Raw genomic sequence first — 16,972 nt, forward strand, 5'->3', positions numbered from 1 at the left:
TGCGATGATCAGTAAAAATTGCTGTTTGTGGAGTATTTTGGAAAAGTTGGTCCCGAAAGTGGGTATTAATTCTTGCTCTGCCCCCAATACCGTTCATTCAAGCCCCACATGACATGGTATGTAAATATGCCCGATTTAGGGGTGTTTTGGGGAGTGGTGGTTCCCCAAACACTAGGCACGGAAAATATATCAGCAACGTGCTCTATTCTCATATATCTATATATCATTTATTTGAACCCCATATTGCCACTGCCCTCAAAATTGCATATCAAGGTCGTTTTCTAATTTCAAATACCATTCATTTAAATCCCTTACTGCAAAAGCCAGCAAATATGTCCGGTTTGGGATATGGACCCTTAGAAAATATGAATATCGAGTTCCACTGTCTTGAAGACCCAAACTGTTTTGGTAATCAAGTACGTCTTATTTGGTAGTTGTTATGGTGATGGGACAGCTGGTCCTGAATGTTGATTTCAGATTCATGGTCTACTTCCAAATACCTTTTATTTAAGCCCCATGTTTCCATAGTAGGCAGACATGTTCGGTTTGGGGCTGTGTTGGGGGATGGGGCGGCCACACAATGACTTGGCTTGAAAGTATATATCAGATTCGTGTTCTATTCCAAAAAACCTCTTATTTGAGCCTCATATTGCAATGGTCAGCAAATACTTCCCATTTGGATGGTGTTATGGGGGTGGGGTGGTCCCGTAGACACTTTTCTCGAATATTGACATCAGATTCGTTCTTTATTCCCAGAGACCATTTATTAGAGCCCCATATTGCTATGGTCGTAAATTTGTCCGAGTTTGGGGTGCTTTGGGGGTTTGGGTGGTCCCCGAAACACTTGGTCCGGCAATTGGATATAAAATTCGTTTTCTAATCTTAAATACCTATCATATGAGTCCCTATTCTGCCATCGTCAGTAAATAAGACCTGTTTGGGGGGTTTTTAGGGGAAGAGGTGGACACCTAGAAACATGGTCCCACACTTGGATATCAGATTCGTATTTCACTCGGAAATACCTTTCATTTGAGCCCCATTTTGCCATGATCGGTAAATATGTCAGATTTTGGGGTTTCTTGGGGGTTTGGGTGGTCCCCCAAACACAAGGTCCGGCAATTGGATATCAGATTCGTTTTCTAATCTTAAGAACCTTTTATTTGAGTCCCATATTGTCGTGATTGGTGTATATATATATTTGGTAGGTATTGGGGGTGGTATAGTATAGTTCGTCACCGTTTGGTGTTGCACTTCCTGTAAGGCGGTTATGTCTGCCTTGTACTTCTCTAATACATCCGCCAGCACGTATACTGCACCTTCTCTATAAAGAGTGCGGACATTCCAGGTGCAAATCCGCAAAACATGGTCCTTTTTTCGTTTGCGTGGGTCGTCAACGTTGGGGGGGGGTTCGATTTTACTATTCCTTTGTTTTTCATAGTAGTTCTATGTTTTCCGGGGGCGGGTTACTGGCCCAGCGCCCCAACCGCATGGGTTTGTGGGATTGCATGTATCCCTCGTTGTGGCGAGCCGCTTGCTCCAAGATTCGACGCTCGCCGCCAGCCGCCCCTTACCTGGGTACAGACCCTGATGTTGGCCATTGGTTATTTGAAGGCGCCAATAACTCGCCTTGTAATCTCGAGTATCATTGGCACTCAGTATTTAGTTAAGAGCCAGTGCCACCTGACTCCTCACTGAGACTCTCCTCTCGAAAATCGCTGACTCCCCAAGGCCGCATTTGCAGCTACTCCGCATAAAACGGAGCTTTCCACCATCCAACCTGTGGATGGTGGAAGCTTCCCGTGATAACGATGGGCACCACACAAGTCGTAGCTCAAAGTTCCAGCCTGTGTGGTGCTCATAGTTATCCCGTATCGGCCGGGGCAGAGGTTTTATATGTAAAATAAAATTATGCCCTTCAACAAAATTTTATTTTGTATAAATTTTTAGCAGAACCCACGATGGTGGGTTCCCAAGATTCGCCCCGGCCGAACTTATTTATACATGTTTTGTTGGCGGTCTTAAATTATTTGTATTATATTGACAGACTTCAGACCGACTCTTCGGTGACTCATAGTAGGTTAGGTTAGGTTAGTTTGGAAAGAGGGTGCAGATATTAATCCGCCCATGCCACTATGGACATACACCTAAGCCAGTAATCGGCTTGTTGTGCGCTCTAAATACTAATAAGTAACCTCGGAAAAAAAAAACGTTCATTCCCTCTATTCCGCTATGACCTGTCACCTAAACGATGCGGATTGTGCCATTTCAGGGAAGGCTTTAATCTCCTTCTTATACTCCAAGATTGTTCATAACCTTACCGTCCTCGTTGTTATTGCCTTTTTATTGTCCGTAAAGATGTTCACACTCTAGGTCTCTGCGTTAACACAAAACCACCCCACGCATTCTGCGATCGCCCGTGTCTTCGCCTGCAAGACCCTAATACGACCAGGCAGTCTAAATCAGATCCCAGCGCCTGGGTTCTCAATGTAGACCACCAGGCCCACTCTGTACTCTAGCTTTGATCCATCTGTGTAACATGATCTTCCCGATGGCAATACTAGGGTTCGTCAGTCCAAGACTGTGCCTCTGGCAGCAGTGTCTCCCACTTGACCTCAAGTGCCATCTCAGGTTTCCGATCGGAAACCTTTTCTAATCAATCTGGGATTCGAATCGTCGTCTCGATTATACCCCAATGGTGTGAACTGTTCCTATCCTCTATGTATTCTTCCTTCGCCTCAACTCTCATAGTCGCGGTGGCTGTCTCACACTTAATCTGTATGTCAATGGGACGAATATCCAATCCAATGCCCTACTGGGCGTGGTCCTCATCGCTCCGCCTATGACGAGACAATATGTTTTTTGAATCTGCTGTGTGGTCCTTATGTTACACTTTTTCTGCATAGCAGTCCACCAAACTACTGAGGCGTGAGTATGATTGATCTAATGCACGCTCCTGTAGAGCCAGTAGATTATCCCTGGATTCAAGCCCCATTTCTAGCTAACGGCCAGTCTACATAGTGTCCAACATCTTTGATTCTTTTCAGTACTCTCTTGAATGTGACACTTCCAATTAAGTTTCCTTTGCAAGAACACTCCTAAGTATTTTACTTTGTCAGATATCGAAATCGAACGCAGTGCGTTAAATTGCCACACCTTCGTATTCCTCGTGAACTGGCAGATTTCGGTCTTTTCTGTTTTAACATCTGACCTCTAAGTCTAACCAAGTCGTATGGCATCTTCAATACCCTTTCGGCCCTTCTGTATTGCTGATGCGGTTCCTTACCTCTTAGAAGTATTACAAGGTCGTCTACATAGCAGACGGGTTCAAATTCCTCCTCAGTCAGCATCCGTAATAGGTCATTTATTGTGGTCACCCATAGGAGTGGCAATAAAATGCCTCTCTGCGGCGTACCTAATGTTACTTTCTCCCTTAAAAATATATCATGGGGCTCACAATGTTTCCACCTAATCCTTGACATATGGACGCAATCCACCAGGTACTGGTCTAAGCATTGGATCAAAGATTGATCTGCACATTGTTAAAAGCCCCCTCGATGTCAATGCATACCACAAGTGTGCACATTTTGTCATCGAAGGAATCTTTTATATTATTTACAAACTCGTGCGGGGCGGTCTTCCCTTGACATAGGCATATTGTTTGTATTTGAGCAGTTCGCTGGATGTCCTACTCTTTATCATGGCGTCCGCAATACGTTCTATGGTTTTGAGTAAAAAGAATGTAAGGGTTATAGGTCTGTAGGCCTTTGGGGTCGCTTAACTTCCCTTGCAGCGTTTGGGTAACTTCCCTTGCCAGGCTTTAGGAGTATATGCAAAACCCAGGAGCGCTGAAAAAATATTGGCCAGCTGGGGCGCCAGATAGTCTTTCTGTAGTAACGCCCGAAATATACCATCAGGTCCGACTGACTTAAATGGTTTAAAGCTCCTCAAGCATTCCTTCACCATAAATTCCGTTATTATGAAACCTACGATCAACATCATTATTCTAGGATTCCCGTGTCTCAGTGAGTCTGAATGAAAGTGCAGACGATTTGGCGGTGAAGGCCAGAGGACTGCCGTCAATAAACATGTTTAACCCAAAGCGTTTCGGGTCGACGTAGTCCGAATCAGTAGCATGGGCGATGCATGCACATATAACCCTGTGGAACAGCGAAACGGTCGGTAAGACAGCGAACATCCTTTCGAGAATCCAGATCGTGAGAAGACGAGGCTATAGTAAGAAGGAGGTCAGTATAGCTCTTGGACATGACGGTACATATACGAGTACGAGCTCACTTATGTAAAATCGGTGTGGCAGGTGATAGCATGTGTAGGGCTTGCGGGGAAGATGATGAGACGTTGGAGCATTTCCATTGTCATTGCCCGGCTTTCGCGTCAAACAGATACTGGCACTTAGGTGGGAACACAATACCAGACATGAACCAACTTAGGGGCTTGGCATGGAAAACAATTAAGGATTTTGTAAGTAGCACTTAGATTTTCTTTTTCGCGGTTACTTTTTTTGTATTTAGAGCGCACAATAAGGCGATTACTGGCTTAGGTGTATGTTCAAAATGGCATGGGGCAGATTAATACCTGCACCCTTTTTTCAACCTAACCTACCCCATATTTCCCCTAAACCCTAAATAGTTTCACATAACGATCTTGGATTATAAGTTCACGCACGGCATCAATTTTTATACCCACCACCGAAGGATGGGGGTATATTCATTTTGTCATTCCGTTTGCAACACATCGAAATATCCATTTCCGACCCTATAAAGTATATATATTCTTGATCAGCGTAAAAATCTAAGACGATCTAGCCATGTCCGAAGATGGGCTATATCGGACTATATCTTGATATAGCCCCCATATAGACCGATCCGCCGATTTAGGGTCTTAGGCCCATAAAAGCCACATTTATTATCCGATTTTGTTGAAATTTGGGACAGTGAGTTGTGTTAGGCCCTTCGACATCCTTTGTCAATTTGGCTCGGATCGGTCCAGATTTGGATATAGATGCCATATAGACCGATCTTCCGATTTAGGGTCTAAGGCCCATAAAAGCAACATTTATGGTCCGATTTTGCTGAAATTTGGGACAGTGCTTAGTGTTAGGCTCTTCGACATGTTTATGCAACTTGGCCCAAATCAGTCCAGATTTGGATATAGCTGCCATGTAGACCGATATCTCGATTTAAAGTCTTGGCCCCATAAAAAGCGCATTTATAATCCGATTTCTCTGAAATTTGATACAGTGACTTATGTTAGGCTTTTCGACATCCGTGTCGTATATAGTTCAGATCGGTATGAGGTATATGAGTATAAGGTATGAAATTTTCACCGAATTTTGATGAAAGGTGGTTTACATATATACCCGAGGTGGTGGGTATCCAAAGTTCGGCCCGGCCGAACTTAACCCCTTTTTAATTGTTCCTGGTAAAACGACCGTTTTTGGACGAATTTCACTGATTTGACTTTGAGCGAGCATCGTCCACGACACGACCGGTTTTTATACCCACCACCGAAGGATGGGGGTATATTCATTTTGTCATTCCGTTTGCAACACATCGAAATATCCATTTCCGACCCTATAAATATATATATTCTTGATCAGCGTAAAAATCTAAGACGATCTAGACATGTCCGTCCGTCTGTTCGTCTGTCTGTTGAAATCACGCTACAGTCTTTAAAAATAGAGATATTGAGCTGAAATTTTGCACAGTTTCTTTTTTTGTCCATAAGCAGGTTAAGTTCGAAGATGGGCTATATCGGACTATATCTTGATATAGCCCCCATATAGACCGATCCGCCGATTTAGGGTCTTAGGCCCATAAAAGCCCCATTTATTATCCGATTTTTGCTGAAATTTGGGACAGTGAGTTCTGTTAGGCCCTTCGACATCCTTCGTCAATTTGGCTCATATCGGTCCAGATTTGGTTATAGCTGCCACATAGACCGATCCTCCGATTTAGGGTCTAAGGCCCATAAAAGCCACATTTATTATCCGATTTCGCGGAAATTTTGAACAGGGATTTTTGTTACGCCATTCGACTTACCTCGTTAATTTGGAAAAAATCGGTTCAGATTTAGATATAGCTGCCATATAGACCGATCCGATCTATATTTATTATCCGATTTTGATGAAATTTGGGACAGTGAATTGTGTTAGGCCCATCGACATCCTTCGTCAATTTGGCGCAGATCGGTCCAGATTTGGATATAGCTGCCATATGGACCGATCTTCCGATTTAGGGTCTTAAGCCCATAAAAGCCACATATATTATCCGATTTTGCTGAAATTTGGGACAGCGAGTTGTGTTGGGCCCTTCGACTTCCTTCGTAATTTTGCCTAGATCGGTTCAGATTTGGATATAGCTGCCATATAGACCGATCCTCCGATTTCGGGTCTTAGGCCCACAAAAGCCATATTTATTATCTGATTTTGATGAAATTCGAGACAGTGAATTGTGTTAGGCCCATCGACATCCTTCGTCAATTTGGCTCAGATCGGTCCAGATTTGGATATAGCCGCCATTTAGACCGATCCTCCGATTAAGGGTCTTAAGCCCATAAAAGCCACATTTATTATCCGATTTTGCTGAAGTTTGGGACAGTGAGTTGTCTTAGGCCCTTCGACATCTGTCTTCAATTTGGACCAGATCGTTTCAGATTTGGATATAGCTGCCATATAGACCGATTTCCTGATTTAAGGTTTTTGGCCCATAAAATGCTCATTTATTGTCCGATGTCGCCGAAATTCGGGACAGTGAGTTTAATTAAGCCCCTAGACATACTTTTGCAATATCGCACAGATCGGTCCAGATTTGGATATAGCTGCCATATAGACCGATATCAAGGTTTTAGGTTTTGGGGCCATAAAAGACGCATTTATTGTCTGATGTCGCTGAAATTTGAGACAGTGAGTTTAGTTAGGCTCTTCGACGTCCTTCTTCAATTTTGCCCAGATCGGTCTAGATTTGAATATAGCTGCCATATCTCTCTCTCTCTTAAATCGATCTCTCGATTTAAGGTTTTGGGCCCATAAAAGGCTTTGTCAAAAAAATTTGACAAAGTCTTATGTTAGGCTTTTCGACATCCGTGTCGTATATGGTTCAGATCGGGTTATTTTTGATATATATACTGTACTTTTGATATATATACTGTACTGTATTAGTATTTGGTCCAAATCGGAACATATTTTGATATAACTGATATGGGACATAAGTTATGAATTTTTCACCGAATTTTGATGAAAGGTGGTTTACATATATATCCGAGGTGAACTTAATGCCTTTTTACTTGTTCACAGTGCTATAGGATGGATCTTCATCGTCAGACAAAGATTTAAGTTCATCAATGCACTCTTGTCGTGATAACCCTCATCGAAAGTTGTGCAAAATTAACGCACGAGAATGTTCACGAGTTACTTCCATATTTTTGCCAAACTAATTTTTTCAATGATTAAAAACAAATGTTGGTCGTATGCCAAAGTTCTGAGTACGATTTTGTTAGAAAATGCCAAACTTTCCAACGGAAATGTCAGATTGCAACTGGCAACACTTGGTGTTGCCTAGGCCAGATACTTATATATGCACCCTCAAATTATATCTTCGTTAAGTACCTCAGCCATTTCATTAACATTCGAACTTCCCCATTTCTGGTAAAGCGCATAATCATCACAATCTACAATGACTTCATTTTTCCCGGTAACAATATTTTGTTAAGAGGCAACATCTCGATATGGTGTGCCGCATATCGGATAAAAGCTGTTTTATTGTTAGAACTGTATTTTCTGAGAATACAAGCTCTATGGCAATGAAAAACAATTTTTTATTTGGCAAAGCAATGGAAAGAGCTCAGCTTGACTTGAAATTTCATAGAAGCATAATAATATTTTCTGCTCCGTTACAGCACTTGTCTTTAGTCCTGCTGCCGATAAATATTTTGCTATGATTGCTTTCCATTTTTAGTCATACGGATAGCTAAACCATTATTAAATTCCTGGTATTGTGGAATGTTTCCAATTCTTCTGGCACTTTATTTGATCATATGCTTTTAGAAAGAAGTTTTCTGTTTTGAAACTCCAAAAAAATTTTCTCATGCAAATACATGAAATAAATCTGCAAGAAAAGCACATGCAGTTGATTCCACAACAACGCATGTTGTTTCCTTTCGCAGGATAACCCATTTTTTGTTTTGTGTTTTGTGATGCGCGAGAGTGATGTTTTCAACTGAGGGCCATGAATCATATTCAAAATTCCACGAGAAAAGCGAACATGTTTCCGTTGAAGTCTATTTGAAGTGGCAAGTATAAGAACGTTGTTTTTGTAACCACCACCATAGGATGGGGGTATACTATTCTAGTCATTCCGTTTGCAACATCTCGAAATATGCGTCTAGGACCCAATAGAGAATATATATTCTTGATCGTCTTGTCGTTCTGAATCGATATAGCCATGTCCGTCCGTCTGCCGAAATCTACCCGCTTAAAATTTTGCACAGATGCTAAATATCGATGTAGATCGTTAAAAATTTAAAATGGGCAATATCGGTTCAAATAAAGCTTAGTTAGTGTTCCATTACGACTTCCAACAACTGTGTCAACTACAGTCTAAATAGGTCAATAACCTGATATAGCTCCCATCTCACGATTTGAATTCTTGAAGCCGCAATTTTTTCCAATCTGGCAGAAATTTAGCATGAAGTGTTATGACTTCCAACAACTGTGTTAAGTACGGCCCAAATCGGTCTGATCTCCTGATTTGATTTCTTGAGCCCCATGAAGCCGCAATTTTCCGATTTGGCTGAAATTTTGCACATGGTGTTCTTTTGACGACTTCCAACAACTGTGTCGAATACGATCCAAATCGGTCTAAACCTGGTACAGCACCCATATAAACCGATCGCCCAATTTGACTTCCTGAGCCTTTAGGTTAGGTTAGGTTAGGTTGAAAAGAGGGTGCAGATATCAATCCGCCCCATATCACTATGGACATACACCTATGCCAGTAAACGGCTTGTTGTGCGCTCTAAATGCCAAAAAAGCAACATCGAAAAAAATCTAAATCAGGAATTCCGTGCTACATACAAAATCCTTAATTGTTTTCCATGCCATTCCCCTAAGTGTCCCCACCTAAGTTCCGGTATCTGTTAGACGCGAAAGCCGGGCAATGACCAAGGAAATTCTCCAACGTCTCATCATCTCCCCCGCATGCCCTATACATGCTGTCACTTGCCGCACCGATTTTACACAAGTGAGCTTGTAGTCCTATGTGTCCCGTCATGATACCAATAGCTATACTGACCTCCTTCTTACTTCTTTTCAGTAATAGCCTCGTCTTCTCACGATCTGGTCCCCCCTAGGATTTTCGCCGTCCTATCGACCCACAGTGCTTCATGCGCATTCAACGCCCGGCACCCAAACGATGCAGATTTTTCCATCCTCAGAGAAGGCGTTAATCTCCTTTTTACACAGCAAGGACTTTACCGTCCTGGTTGTTATTGCCTTAATGGCAATTTTTCTGTCCATCTGACCGGATCTCCGCCTGCAGGACCGTATTATGGTCAGGCAGTCTAAAAAAGATCTCAGTCCCTGGGTTCTCAATGTAGACCCCCAGGCCCAGTCTGTTCTCTAGTTTTGATCCATCCGTGTAACATGATCTTCCAGATAGCAATACTAGGGTTCCGTCAATCCAAGAATGTGCCGCTGGAAGCAGTGCCTCTCACTCGACCCCAAGGTTCATTCCAGGTTTCCTATCGTCGCCTTGATTATACCACGATGGTATGAGCTGCTCCCATTCTCAATCCATTCTCCCATCGCCTTAAGTCTCATCGGCTCAGTGGCTGCCTCACCCTTAATCTCTCTCTCAATGGGTCGGATATCTAAAATAGTCTCCAGAGCCATAGTGGCCGTAGTCCTCATCGCTTCGCCTATGCCAAGACAACATGATCTCTGAATCTGTTGTATGGTCCTTATGTTGCACCGTCTACATAATGCCCAACATCTGTGAGCCTTCTCAGTACGCTCCTGAATGTGACACTTCCAATTCAATTTCCCGTACAAGATCAAACCTAAGTATTTGACCTTGTCAGATATTGAAATCGTCTTATTGAGGAAACGTGATGTGTTAAATTGGCCCACCTTCGTCTTCCACGTGAACAGGCATATATTTCAGTCTTCTCTGGGTCTAGCCCAGTCATATGTCATATGCAAGATCCATTTGGTCCCTTTGCATAGCTGGTTCGGATCCTTAACCCTATTATAACATCATCTGCATAGCAGACGGGTTCAAATCTCTCCTTAGTCAGCATCCGTAATAGGTCATTTATGGTGGTCACCCATAAGAGTGGCGATAAAAGACCCCACTGTGGAGTGCCCTGAGCCACTTTCTCCCTTATATTTATGCCATGGAACACACAATTTATCCACCTGTTCATTAGCATATGGTTTATCCAGTCTCTGAGGACCCAATCCACCTGGTACTAGTCTAAGGATTGAATCAGTGTGTCGGTCCGCACATTGTTAAAAGCCCCCTCGATGTCAATGCATGTCGCCAGGGTTTTGGCATCGAATAATTCTTCTATTTTATGCACAACCTCATGCAAGGCATACTGTTTGCATTTGAGCAGTAGCTGGATCATGGTGTCTACAATACGTTCCATAGTTTTGAGTAGAATGGACGTAAGGCTTATGGGTCGGTAGGCCTTTAGTGTTGCATAACTTGCCTTGCCGGGCTTGGGTATTAATACCACCCTCGTCTCCTGCCAGGCTTTTGGAGTATGTGCAACTCCTAGGCACTCTGTGGAAATTTTGGCCAGACGAGGCGCCAGACAGTCTGCCTCATTCTGTAGTAACGCCGGAAATCTTCCATCAGGTTCGGGTGACTTAAATGGTTTGAAGCTCCTCAAGGATTCCTTCACCATGCAGAGTAGCAGAGCTTTCAGTAGGCACGTTTTGCCACTGTGGTAATCATATTGATTTCCTTGAGCCGTGTGTAATACACATCCCAATAAACTTCCGCTTTTTTACGACGTGCTGTGTTAAAAATTCTGCGGACCTCATTCCCAATATTGCGAATCTCCCCGGTCATCCAGGGTTTTTTCTTGGGCTGATTTCCTTCCTATTGACATTTTCGTCAATGTCTTCTATGCTTGGACAATCTAAATTGTCTTGCCCACGTCTTCTTTGAGTAGCCTTAGGAACTTTGTCCATTTGGTTTTCAACTTATTCCGGAAGCTTACCGAATTCGGCGCTGGCCGTGCTATTCTAAACTTAATCTAGCGATGGTTAGTGAAAGAGTGTTCCATGGAGACCCTCCAATCCTGAACCTCATCGATCAGATTTTACGAACATATCGTCACATCTAATACCTCCTCCCTAATCCTATTAACAAAGGTAGCGGTGTTACCTGTCTGTTTTGCTTTCCTCACCAGCCGTTGCAGCTCCGATGTGGGTGGAGGTGTCGTAGAGTCGAAAGGCAGATAAAATGAAGCCAGGTATGCTCCACCGTTTCCCCGTCTCACCACTGTTGCATTTGACGTTGACAGTTTTGGTGAAAATATATAATTAAAATTTTTTTGACAAAAAAGCAGGTCTTCGGCCGAATACCAGTGTAAGCATAGAATAATAATTTGTATGGCTCAGTCCAGAAGCTTTGTTCCGGGTCGTCCATAGCTCCTGAATTAGGGCAAGGTCTAGCTCCGGTGGAGGTTTATCCGTATAACCTCAATCATTGGTCCTACAGTGAATGGACATCTTGGGAGTAGGTGATGATCTCATCGTCTGCTCCCTTTAGACTGCATTGACTATCCTGTCACTGCGCTGCCTGATGTCATCGACTCTTTATATAGTCGGTAATGGTTCCATCTTCGGGTCCCTGTTCGTTAGGCCGTATTGAGTTTTCATTCCCTGTGCTGTCTAATGTTTCAACACTAGGATCTTTGCCTATCTTAGTCTTCCAAATCTTAAGTAAATGGGCTACTGGGAAGTATTTGATGGTACCATCATCGGTTCCCTGTTCGTTAGGCTTCATTGTGACCCCTGTCACTCCGCTTCCTCATGTTTCAATATTAGGATCTTTACCTATGATGGGTCCGTCGAGGGGTCCCTGTTTGTTAGGCTGTGTTAGCTCTCTCCCCACTGCACTGCCTGATATTAAGTATTAGGATTGTCTATCCTAGTCTTTCCAATATTGGGAGAGGCCGTGATTGTCTCGTCGTCAGCCCACGATTCGCTGTGCGGTATTGAGTCACCTGCCACTGCACGGCCTGATGTCTCAAAATGAGAATTTCTGCCAATCCTAGTCTTCCCAATCTTCCCTTTAGTCAAAGCCAAATTTGTCACGGAGACTTGACCAATGCCAATCACAAGGGGAGTTCCTTCCTCCTTCTCCTTTCTGTGGAAGACCTCCCAATTCTATGCGACCAAACCTTGGTTTTGCTTGTTCAAAAATCCCAACATGCGTTCCGTCTCAAATGTACTGCCCCATCCCTTGATGAAGACGTAGCCTTTGTGAGCTGGGGAATATCCATCTTTCTCACCAGGTCGAGCTTTGCGCCTTCCCAGGGAGCGTGAATACCTCTGACGAGCTGTTTGACGGTATCAGTACATTCCGCCGACGCAAAACGCAGCGTAAAGATGTTCCCTCTAAACTCGCAGGTCATCATTGGAATGGGTTGACCCTCTACAGAGTTCCACACATGTTCAAAAAACTGATAGTTAACCATATCCTCCACTTGGGACCGATGATCTGGTGGAATCCAACCGAATGCTCTGCCGATATTGATGACTGCATAAGTCAGCTCATCTCTGTTGTGCTTCCCTCTGGCGAAGGAGGGCGGCTCCTTACCATTCTCAGCGACCATCTTCCCCTTCCGTGGTGGCTGTGGCCGGAATCGGAATCGGAACCGAATCGGAAACACCACCTTTACATAAAAGCTAGGGACGAACTGTGCATCCCTCTGGTTTATCCTGGCTGAAATTGTGCATGTAGTGTTCTGTTATGACTTCCAATAACTGTGTTAAGCACGGTACAAATCGGTCTATAATCTGAAAAGTGTAGCTCCCATATAAACCGATATCCAGATTTGACCTTTTGAGCCCCTGGAAGCCGCAATTTTTGTATGATTTGGCTGAAATTTTGCACTCGATGTTCTTTTACGACGTCCAACAACTGTGCCGTGTACGGTTCAAATCGGTCGAGAACCTGATATAGCTCCCATATAAACCGATCGCCCGTTTTGACTTCTTGAGCCCTTGTTAGCCGCAATTTTTGTCCGATTTGGCTCAAATTTTGCATATAGTGCTTTGTTATGACTTCCAACAACTGTGCGGCCAAAATCAGTCTATAACCTGATATAACTCCCATGTAAACCGGTCTCCCGATTATCCTTGTTCGGTTCCTAGAAGCATTAATTTTTGCTGCTTTGACAGATGTTTGGTATGAAGAGTAAAATTATGCCCTACAACCGAATTTATTTTGTATAAATTTTTGGCAGAATCCATGGTGGTGGTTCCCAAAATTCGGCACGGCCGATTTTAGCACGCTTTTACTTGTTTATGTTCGTTGTTTCCAATACCAGCTTTGTTGAGTACTTTTTCTGCTATACTCCATATTTTCCATTGAAGTGATGAATAGAGATGTGTTACATGGAAAAGCTATATGCCCACATTGTTCATATTTTACTGCAGTTTGAACCTCCCCTGCCTTTCTATTCATAGTAAGCCTTTGTAATGCTGAACACTCTCTAGAATAACAGAAATCTGGTGGTGCGCAAAAAAATAAATGGATGATAGGAGTGTTTTCATTCATCCTCATACTTACCACTCAGTACGTGAACCCGCACACTGGCCATCTCAGCATTTGAGGGTGCACAGTAGTATGTTCCGGAATCGACCAAATTTGCACTTTGCAATAGCAAATATGACGTGGTAACATCACCTTTTTCAGTAACGACAGATACGCCACCTCTTGTTGAATCGTAATTGATGAGCTGAAAGGAAAAGATGAGCACATACAGAATGATTGCAATCTGCAATGGAACAAAGCGCAAATACGGAAGTAGATACAAAGAAATTGTTTGCCAAAAAGAAATGGGGTGCGGAATTCGAAATAGGACAAATGTGCATACATAAGTTCATACTTACAAGTATAGTATGTTAGGCTAGGTTAAAGTGGCAGTCTGAGCTCAGACTTACTTAGAAGTTTTCCACCTTTGTGATACTACAAGCACGAGAGATCGGTTTATATGGGAGCTGTATCGAAAGCTCAACCGATATATCCCATTTGCAATGCCCAATGACCTACGTCTATAGTAAGTAGCTGTGCAAAATTTCAACCAGTTAGGCGTTCTACTGCCATCGTGATTTCAACAGACGGACAGACATGGCTAGATCGACTCAGAATGTCGAGACGATTAAGAATAGATGTACTTTATGGGGTCTTAGATCAATATTTCGAGGTGTTACAAACGGAATAACCAGATTAGAATACTCCCATCCTACGGTGGTGGGTACAAAAATCCCAACAACTTGCGAATGTTTACCTCCGCTAATTCAGACAAGTTGTCAAAGAAATCAGAACATAAAGTGGAACTCCTTCTGACCGCCAGAGCGGGACACACACACACAACAAATGTTCGATAGTATTTTCCTCCTCGACGTCCTCCTAGGTTCTACAAAAGTCGTTACTTGCCTTCCTGTTTTCCTATCAGACAGTGACCTACTATGACGGACACAATGTCTGAGATGTTTGTTTGAGGCGGCAGAAACAACGTGGTAGTCCTCTTCATGTCTACATTGCACCACATAATTTTAGAATATTCACAATCCGCACATTATGATCATTTGCTATACTTTGCCCTTTGGGCCTGAAGACAAAGGTTACATGTCTCTAGAGGCATACCCACAGTTTCCAGCTCGCCTGAAATGTGGTACGTAATACCAAGTCTCGCAAGCTCGTCTGCTCTACAATTCCTTAGGATATCTCTGTGGCCCGGCACCCAGAATAGGTGACTTTTGATCTGTTTAGCTCTCTCTCTGCGAGATCTGTGACAGTCGAAAGGGGTTCTTGAATTCCGAAATATGTCCCCACTGGTTAAAATGTTCGCCTATGACTCCGATCGCCTGAGTTCGAATACCAACGTGAATATCAGAACAAGTAACAAGTAAAAGCGTGCTAAGTTCGTCCGACCGAATCTTATATACCCTCCACCATGGATCGCATTTGTCGAGTTCTTTTCCCGGCATCTCTTCTTAGGCAAAAAAAGGATATAAGAAAAGATTTGCTCTGCTATTAGAGCGATATCAAGATATGGTCCGGTTTGGACCACAATTAAATTATATGTTGGAGACCTGTGTAAAATGTCAGCCAATTCGCATAAGAATTGCGCCCTTTGGGGGCTCAAGATGTAAAATAGAGAGATCGATTTATATGGGAGCTGTATTGGGACTATAGACCGACTCAGACCACAATAAACACGTATGTTGATGGTCATGAGACGATCAGTCTTACAAAATTTCAGGCAAATAGGATAATAATTGCGACCTCTAGAGGCTCAAGAAGTCAAGACCCCAGATTGGTTTATATGGCAGCTATATCAGGTTATAAACTGATTTAAATCATTCTTGGCACAGTTGTTGGATATCATAACAAAACACGTTGTGCAAAATTTCATTCCAATCGGATAAGAATTGCGTTCTCTAGAGGCTCAAGAAGTCAAGACGCAAGATCGACTCGAATATTTCGAGTAGTTACAAACAGAATGACGAAATTAGTATACCCCCCATCCTATGGTGGAGGGTATAAAAATAAACCGATTTGAACCATATACGACACGGATGTCAAAAAGCTTTATAAAAGTCACTGTGTCAAATTTCAGTAAAATCAGATTATAAATGCGGCTTATATGGGGCCAAGACTTTAAGTCGAAATTCGGCGAAATCGGACAATAAATGCGCCTTTTATCCAAATATCCAAATCTGGACCGATCTGAGCAAAATTGACGAAGGATGTCGAAGGGCCTAACACAATTTATTGTCCCAAATTTCAGAAAAATCGGATAATAAATGTGGATTTTATGGGTCGAAGACTTTAAATCGGAGGATCGGTCTATATGGCAACTATATTCAAATCTGGACCGATCTGGGCCAAATTGACGAAAGATGTCGAAGAGCTTAACACAACTCACTGTCATAAATTTCAGAAAAATCTAATAATAAGTGTGGCTTTTATTGGCCTAAGACCCTAAATCAGAGGATCGGTCTACATGACAGCTATATCCTAATCTGGACCGATCTGAGCCAAATTGACGAAGGATGTCGAAGGGCCTAACACAACTCACTGTCCCACATTTTAGCAAAATCGGATAATAAATGTGGTTTTTATTGGCCTAAGACCCTGAATCGGCGGATCGGTCTATATGGGGGCAATATCAAGATATAGTCCCATATAGCCCAACTTCGAACTTAACCTGTTTATGGACCAAAAAAGAATCTGTGCAAGGTTTCAGCTCAATATCTCTATTTTTGAAGACTGTAGCGTGATTTCAACAGACTTACGGACAGACGGACGGACATGGCTAGTTCGTCTTAGATTTTTATGGTGATAGAAAATATATATATATATATACTTTATAGGGTCGGAAATTGATATTTCGATGTTTTGCAAACGGAATGACAAAACGAATATACCCCCATCCTTCGGTGGTGGGTATAAGAAGTAAAACGTGCTAAGTTCGGCCGTGCCGAATTTTATATTCTCTCCACCATGGATCGCATTTGTGTTCCCGGTAGCTCTTTTTAGGCAAATTGTTGATAAAAGGAAAGAATTACTAAAGGATGATTTTTTTGAGGTTAGGATTTTCATGCATTAGTATTTGACAGATCACGTGGGATTTCAGACATGGTGTCAAAGAGAAAGATGCTCAGTATGCTTTGACATTTCATCATGAATAGACTTACTAACGAGCA

At 42.7% G+C, this 16,972-nt stretch overlaps 1 protein-coding gene across 2 annotated transcripts in view; it reads right to left on the bottom strand.

The window, feature by feature from the left end:
- LOC106094829 (zwei Ig domain protein zig-8) overlaps positions 1 to 16,972 on the bottom strand; it is a 354,622-nt gene that overhangs the window by 7,357 nt on the left and 330,293 nt on the right. For both annotated transcript variants that reach the window (XM_059362936.1, XM_059362935.1), the window contains one exon: positions 13,827 to 13,995. In XM_059362936.1, coding sequence (XP_059218919.1) covers positions 13,827 to 13,995 — 169 coding nt within the window. The remainder of the gene's footprint in view (positions 1 to 13,826; positions 13,996 to 16,972) is intronic.

This window comes from Stomoxys calcitrans, chromosome 1 (genome assembly GCF_963082655.1).
Source record: "Stomoxys calcitrans chromosome 1, idStoCalc2.1, whole genome shotgun sequence".
NCBI lineage: Eukaryota > Metazoa > Arthropoda > Insecta > Diptera > Muscidae > Stomoxys > Stomoxys calcitrans.